The sequence below is a fragment of the Hippocampus bargibanti genome, linkage group LG09 (genome assembly GCF_051943395.1).
Source record: "Hippocampus bargibanti isolate YZ-2025 linkage group LG09, ASM5194339v1, whole genome shotgun sequence".
Taxonomy (NCBI): domain Eukaryota; kingdom Metazoa; phylum Chordata; class Actinopteri; order Syngnathiformes; family Syngnathidae; genus Hippocampus; species Hippocampus bargibanti.
In genome coordinates this window covers 13,323,837-13,332,225 of record NC_142742.1, presented here as the reverse complement: position 1 = coordinate 13,332,225, position 8,389 = coordinate 13,323,837, and the positions used below count along the sequence as shown (strand labels likewise).

The following is an 8,389-nucleotide window of genomic DNA, read 5'->3' as shown; positions in this document are numbered from 1 at the left end:
TTCTTGTTTTGTGACGAAATGTATAGACGATTATAACACACGAAAAACACACACGATTAAGGTATGTATATGTTTATTAACTTCGGGCACATTTTGGTTCTTTGCATGTGTAAAAGACATTTACATTGCATAGTGTTGAGAAGGTTTCTTCAGCCGTCATCTGTACAAAAGTGAAGGTTTCGGACGTTTCGCCTCCTATCCAAGAGACTTCGTCAGCGAAATAAAGTCTGACTGGTCGTATCGGCCCCATTTATATATCCCTAATGTCCAGACCTAGTGGCGCCGGACACAGCTATGATAGGTCCCTACTCTCAGGTTGGGGGGGCGCGGGACCCCCCCCTGTGGCCCCACTGATTGTTCCTACATTCCTGACTAACGATTGGCCTATTACCCCCACTCCCCCCGGTATCACCTCATCAGCATAACGACCCTCATCAGCATTGCGAAAGTTGCCTAACCTGTTTTGCCTGAGCAGGCTATTGTATGAACGATCCAAATTGAACCTCACACCACCAGACCGGTTTAATGAAGGATTTTGTTGTTTTATAAGAATCGCCTCTTTTACCCCCCTTTCAAACCATCTATGTTCTTTCGCTAAGATTTTAACCTCATTGTCGTCAAATGAGTGGTTGCTAGCTTTTAGGTGCAAATGTACTGCCGATTGAGGCCCACTAGTATTATCCCTGCGATGTTGATAAAGTCTTTTTTTGAGAATTTGTTGAGTCTCCCCAATGTACTGCTCTTTACAATTTTCATTCTTACAATGTATGGAATAAACTACATTACTTTGTTTTTCATTTGGTAGCCTATCTTTTGGATGCACTAATTTTTGCCTTAACGTGTTTATCGGTTTGAAATAAGTAGGAATTTTATGTTGCCAAAGGACTCTTTGTAATTTTTCAGAAACTCCTGCAATGTACGGTACTGCTACTCCTCTCTCCTCGCTGACGAAGTCTCTTGGATAGGAGGCGAAACGTCCGAAACCTTCACTTTTGTACAGATGACGGCTGAAGAAACCTTCTCATCGATGGACCACTCCTGTACGACTGAGAGCTTACACAGACGTATTGCATAGTGTTCTCTCACACTCAGCAAATATGACAACTCAATGGAAAATAGAATGTGTAAACTGGGTTTGGCAATGTATGGGACATTTTGAGGAACAAGCATACGGACATGCAAACGTAGCAAAGTTAGACATTTTCTTCCATTATGACCATAAATCAGCAGAGAAAAGATGACTTCATGATTTTATTTTAAGATTATGCAGTGGTGTGGGGTGTGAAGCGGAACACACAATTGCCAGCTAAGGTTTAGTTCCAATTTTGATATTTGGTTGCCCTCATCACGAGCAAGACATCTGGGAAAACTCATTTCTAAGATGCAAACGTCCACAAAGCCGAGCTGAAATTTTGAAATTCCAAATGTATCCAAATTTTGTTTAAAGTGGAGCTCCGTGCAATTCATCTCAGAGGAAAACTCCATGACAAAATCCGACTTCAACGGACAGTTAGGACGGCGGAAAAAATCATTGGCACCGCCCTACCCACTCTCGAGGACTTGCACACTGCAAGAATCCAAACTAAGGCGCGGAAAATCCTACTGGACCCTCCGCACCCTGCCCACCACCTTTTTCAGCTACTCCCCTCAGGCAGGCGCTACCGATCCATGCGCACCAAATCCAGCAGACATTTAAACAGCTTCTTCCCCCAAGCCATTAACTCTTTGAACTCTTTCAACAGTAGCCAAAATGGAACTGTATAGTGCCACTTAGCAGTTTTTTTTACAACGATACTAGTGCAGCGTGTTCTACCGGAAACAAATTCCTTGTGTGTCCTACATACTTGGCAATAAAGATGTTTCTGATTCTGATTCTGATTCTGATGATCCGAAATTGCAAGAATTCTCAAAATTTCATTTCTTTGGTGAATGCGATAGGATTCACAGTTTACATAATTATGGTGGATGTTTCAGAACCCGAAATGGGAAAATATGCAGTGAAATTTCCAGAGCATCTAAATGTCCAGAGCAGGAACATAAGGGATTTTTTTCCAACTTGTTGAGTGTTTTCTGTCTCATATTAAATGTCGTTATGTGTGTACCCTACTTAACAAATAAACATTCGCGGTTCAAAGCAGACTAAAAGTACAAACTGTATATATAACCCATTGTGTAAAAATACAGACACGTATAGATGCAGACTATTTTTTGATTACTGAGGAACGATTCACAAGAATACTCATATTCAACATATACGTTGTGCGATAAAGCACACGCACGCACACGCATGGAGCAGCTCATTGTGCAAATCACAGCGAAATAGCTCCCTCTGCTGAGTAAACGTGGCTACTACAACCGTTGTCGCAATATCCAATGGCAGTGATTGACTTCAAATAAAAGTGCAATACAATTCATGAGAAGTGAAAAACAATCATAAATGGTCGTCCAATGTATCTCGTTCAGTATAAAAATCATCTCATACTTCGCAGCTGTCATCTTCCGTTTTGAGTCAATATACTAAAAGCTAAAATAACTTCATAAATAGGGGTTTAAAAAAAACCACTAAAGTGAAAATGGGTATTAATTGTTATTGATATTGATTTTATTAATATACTCGACCAACTAAATAATGAATACAAATTATTATTTACAATTGATTATTGATTGAGATCAAATAACACAAAATTAAGAAATACATTTTTACAACCAATTTTAGGCAAACATTGTTGTGGTTTTAAGAGTACGAGTGTGATTGATTGATTGATGAATCAATTTGTTTTTCTCTGTATTTAAAAACAGAATGTTGTTTCAAATTGACATGAAATGTGCAAACAAACTGATAATGATTTAGTTATTGGTTTGGTCCATGCCATGCATGTAAATGAAAGAGCTTATAAAGTAAATGTTTGCAAGTGTCATATTAAACAGTTACTAAACACAAAGACAATTAAAAATAGCTGATAGACATATGAGACTATTTACTCTTGAGAGTAAAACCCCAACAATTGGGAAAATGTCCAGTTAAACAATGTCTCAAAATGATTACTCGAATGTCAACAACAATTGTCTATTAACCAATTGCTGCACCTCTACTTATGAGTCTACTGCAAAATGTTTCGCTAACAAATAAATTCATCAAATAGACTCAGAAACTCATAGATCATAAAATGGCCACCGCACGTGCCCTGTGGGCAAATCCCATGTGAATCAAAATTTAAACGCCAGCAAGAAAAGCGCTACACGATGTACAAACTGCTACATCATCATAATTCAGTCGTCACCTGGACAACATTGCCAAAAATGAGGCACATTTTCTTTCTTTCAAAACCATCTCTGAATAGAAAAATACATGTTATCGCAGAAACTATGAAGTTGGAAATTTTTCACATTATTCCTTCAGAAAGAGTTCCAAAAAGCCTTCTGTGATACCTGAACCTTTTTTGTAATATTCCAACAAGGCAACATTCTTATATTGGACACTTCAACACCCAAACCGTTGGTCTGAGCTGAATGTGCCAAAGCCTCCCGGAGACAAAAAAACGTCCAAATAAATATCCAGTAAACATCCATCCTGCTCCAAAAACACGGAATGTACTTGTATGCCAAAGTCCCCAGATGCTCTGTAAAACTGCTCAAATATGAAAAAGGCATACATATCCACCTGACTGTATTATAACCAAGCAGCCGAACAGGACATGTTCAAGAAAAAAAAGAAAGAAGTGAAAGGCTCCAGGTCTGAATTCCAATATAGATGAGTCTCCTTCCAGCATTGTAATCATCAGAACCATTACATGCGCTCAAATCACTCACAACCCGCCTGGCACAGTGAATACAGAAATGTTTTATACGTCTTTTAATGTATTTTGGACTTTGATTTAAAAATGTCTTGATGTTTCTTTTCAGCACATCAAGTCAGTGAGTTTTTTTAATGTTTCATCTAACCTGTAAAAGCTTGCGCAGATTTTGCCATAGGTAGTAATTTATAGTCATGCTTCAGAAAAAAAATCAACAAGATACTGAACCTACCTCTTAACTCATAAGTTTTGCTAAATAATACCACATATTAAATAGCGTACTTGTTATGGATCCATCTTTTTGTCTTTTCACTGCCAGACATCTACAAAAAAATGTGTCCACTCCAGTGCCAGGGGTTTTGTAATTGTCACTCAAATTCCAGGACACACAGAATATTGAGTTTTACGACTACATAAATATTCAATGCAGCGTAAGAAACCTTAGACTCTCTTCTTTCATCAGAAAAAAATGAGTCAATTCCTAAACGATGTGGGTCTTGAGTTATAAGATCTTGAAATGAGGGCGGCAGTCCAAAATACAATGCAAAACTACATATTGGTTTATATAGTGCACAGGTGTCAGAGTCAAGGCCCGGGGGCCAAATCTGGCCCGCCACATCATTTTATCCGGCCCACGAAAGCAAATTTAACTTGTGAAATTCCATGATGCTTGCTAAAGTCCAAACCAAAATTTCAAATTGTCCCATGTAAACCACAATAACAGTTATTATTCTTGACTTTAGATTTGAAAACAAGTTATTTATTAATTTGTTGTGCGCTCTATGTAATATGTGGGTAGGATTAAACATTCTAAGGGCTTCCTCAAATCCATAGCGGCCCAGAGAAGAAAATGTAACTACAATGTGGCCCGCGACAAAAAATGACTTTGACACCCCGATATAGGGCTTTAAAAACAGCTGAAGCTGGAACAAAGCGCTAACATGGAAAAAGGGGAACTGCTGCCCCCCTCCCTGTGGAGAGGTAAAAAACATTGCCAGATGCCATGCCCAGTGCTTTATCAGCACCCATGGATGAAAAAACAAAATCCGCACAAATTCGGGAATGGCGCTCTACGTCATATCATCAATTCCCGAATAACTTTGTGATTGGCAGTGAATGGGTTAATTTAGTGTGATCTTTGAGACTGTTATCTGAGAATTAGAATGGCCGCTGATGGGTAAAAATGTTGTTATCCACTTAGACCAAGGCTAAAACAGTAAACAAAATATAGTCAATTTTCTTGGATCAGTCTGAATTATTTTGAGCAAATAATGGAGGTTAGGTGAAAGAAAAATACACGAATAGGCAAATATAGTACGTGATGGTGGTTCACCATAGCCAGTGTGATACAAGCTACACTTTCACATTAAAAACCAAAAGTTTTATGAGGATTTAACATTTTTTTAATTAATTAGCTGTGTTGACTCTCAGATTGGTGTGACGCTCAGATCTTCAGACAGAGAGAACCCGGAGTCTCGATCTCGTGAGGGCTTCTCAGCTTTGGTGTGTCTCTTCACATCCTCATGACCGTAGCTGGCGTGGCGCTTGAGCAGCAGCTTGGGCATGAAGGAAGAGGAAGTGGACGAGGAGGAGGATGTGTAGAGGCCCAGAGTCAGCCCCAGGCCCAGCCCAGAGGACATGCTGGGGGCAGAGTTGGTGTTTTTCAGAGCTTGCGGAGCTTTGGTCTGGACCACCAAGGGCAAGTTCTCAGCTTCGTAGCTTTGCTCGTCGTAGGCGTAATTCACGTTTCCGCAGGGAAAACTCTGCAGCTTGGCTAGGTCAATGCCCGCCTTTGAGGGGGCGCCGCTACTTTGGCTCTTATTGCGGGGCTGGCAAGAAGGGGACGCAGAAATACGGTGAGCAGGAGGTTTGACGTGAGAGCAATTGGAGCCGCCTGCTCGGTTGCCCTCTGAGGAGGACTGAGCGGCTGCGTTGCTGGAAGGAGGACTCGAGAGCGGCACAGACTGAGTGTGAGCTAAGGTCTTCTTGCCCTTGAAGCTTTCCAAGACCCAAGAGCCATAAGTTGGGTTCCACAAATTCTTGGTTTTGTTCTTCAGCCGTTGGCTACCCGAACAAGACTTGTTTGTGGAGCAAAGTTGGCGCGATGGAGGTTCGGGATGCAACACGAGGCTACTTGTGCACACGTTAGCCGCCGGGGTCGCCTCAGCCCAAGAGGGATCCGGGAGATCCTTGCGGCATGGCATCGTCTCGTTCGGGAGAAGATGAGGTTTGGCGGGCTGTAGAAACAGAGGTGAGGGTGCCAGGCTCAACGGGGAGGAGGAGGCCAAGGAGACGAGAGGAGTGAAGCTGGCGGGCGTTCGGTCGCAGGGGCGGATCACTGCGATGCTATCGTCGTCGGTGGTGGGCCGGTATTCCACTGGCAGAGGTGTGTTGATCACCTCCGGATCCTGATGCGACAAAACAAATAAAACAAGAAAGATGAAAGGAGCGTTTTGGATTTGTTACATCTCATAGTAATGCTCCATACTAACTGGCCACAATATATTGACCGCTTCAAGGACAACCGACGCCTCCGGACAAGTTGTTTCCATAATTTGTAAAATCACTTCAAATGACTTCTACTGAGCGTATTTTACAAAGATTCCACCGCATATAGCTATATTTTACGTTTTAAGACTCGCGCTAGGGCGGCCCGGTAGTCGAGTGGTTAGCACACCGGCTGCACAGTGCAGAGGTCGCCGGTTCGCGTCCCGTGCATGTTCTCCCCGGACCCGCGTGGGTTTTCTCCGGGTCCTCCGGTTTCCTCCCACACTCCAAAAACATGCATGGCAGGCAGATTGACCACTCCAAATTGTCCGTAGGTGTGAGTGTGAGAGTGACTGTTGTATGTCTTTGTGTGCCCTGCGAATGGCTGGCAACCAATTCAGGGTGTCCCCCGCCTCGTGCCCGAAGACAGCTGAGATAGGCTCCAGCAACCCCCGCGACCCGAATGAGGAATAAGCGGTACGGAAAATGAGATGAGATGAGAAGACTCGCGCTGAATATTCAGATGACGATCCCCACGTGACATCACGTCTGGAACGCCCCTGACCGAGAAAGCGACACACAATGCATTTTGCGGTACTTTGTTTGGTCTGAAAACTTTGTGTTGATCCGTGTTGATGGCGAAGTTAGAAGGAAAACACATAAATAACGCAATGGTGAATCATTGTGTTGACAACTATTTGATACGAGTTGACACAAATTCCCAGCAGACAAATCAGCCCATTTCCAACGGAGCTTGGGCGCCATCTTCTGCATTTTATGGGTGGTACAATGCTGTCATTGAACGCTCAAATTGATATGGGAGGACTCCTTGAATCGATTGCAAACATTTATGCTTTCCTCTTCAGAACTATTTGAATCATATTCATAGCTGGATGAGTAACAAGAAAGCATCTTCTCCGAATCTGAAGCCATTGTTTTGATTCTCGAGCAAGGCAAGACGTCTTGGCGTGACGTCACGAACTGGGGGCGGCACTTTCTGAAAATCCCCAATTCGCAGCTCAATATGTTGCAGTTTTAGTACACTTTAAGTTATTTTGATTGGTGTTTTGCATTTGACTAAAAATATCAGCCTGCGTGTTTTGGGTATTTTAGATGCTATGAAACGTTTTTCTGATGTCAGTTAGGAAACAAAAAAAATGGTGTCGGGTGTCCTTTAAACAAACTCCATCTGGTTGGCCACTTCATTTTCTGTGGCTTATGAAAGCAACTAAAGTGAATCGACTTGATCCAATACTAATCATAAAGTGGATGATAGTTCCTCAACTTTTTCAAATCATTGTTAACAAATTACAACAATAATCAAATGCAGTTCAAAGAGCCCCCTGAGAGGAAACCATAACTACAATGTGGCCGTATCGCAAATGACACTCCGAGTTTACACAGTCTAATAGGACTTTTATTTTCCCCTGTGGAAATGTTTCAGATGAGCCCCAAAAACAACACTTTCTACCAGAACCAGAACAAAAGGAGTTTATCTCTATAATCACTTTATTGTGTGAACATTGTTAAAAAATATATTTCAGTGGGTATCCTGAAAAGGTGAAACCCATCCAGTTTGACACAGAAACATTTGCTCTGATATCACCAATTCCTTCCCATATTAACTCATTCACTGCCATCCACGAATTTGTTCGGGAATATAAAATATGCCATAGAGCGCCATTCCCGAATTTGTTCGAGTTTTGTTTTTTCATACTTGGGTGCTGATAAAGCACTGGGCGCGGCCTCTGGCAATGTTTTTTACTTTTCCACAGGGGGGGCAGCAGTCCCTCTTTTTCCATGTTAGAGCTTTGTTCCAGCTTCAGCTGTTGTTACAAGCCCTATATAAACCAATATGTAAGTATTGCATTGTATGTTGGACAGCCGCCCTCATTTCAAGTTCATATAAATCCAGACCCATATAATTTAGGAATTACATCAGTTTTTTTTTCTGATTAAAGAAGAGAGTCTAAGGTTTGTAACACTGCATTGAATGTTTATGTAGTCCTAAAACTCAATATTCTGTGGGTCCTGGAATTCGAGTGACAATGACAAAAACCCTGGCACTTCAGTGGACACATTTTTGCACATCTGGCAGGGAATAAATT

General features: G+C 41.8%; 1 protein-coding gene across 1 annotated transcript in view; it reads right to left on the bottom strand.

Annotated features, from left to right (window-relative positions):
• Positions 1-1,889: 1,889 nt before the first annotated feature.
• ltk (leukocyte receptor tyrosine kinase) overlaps positions 1,890-8,389 on the bottom strand; it is a 68,069-nt gene continuing 61,569 nt past the window's right edge. The window contains exon 29 of the mRNA XM_089004697.1: positions 1,890-6,202. Within this exon, the coding sequence (XP_088860823.1) occupies positions 5,222-6,202 (981 nt within the window). The 3' untranslated portion in view covers positions 1,890-5,221. The remainder of the gene's footprint in view (positions 6,203-8,389) is intronic.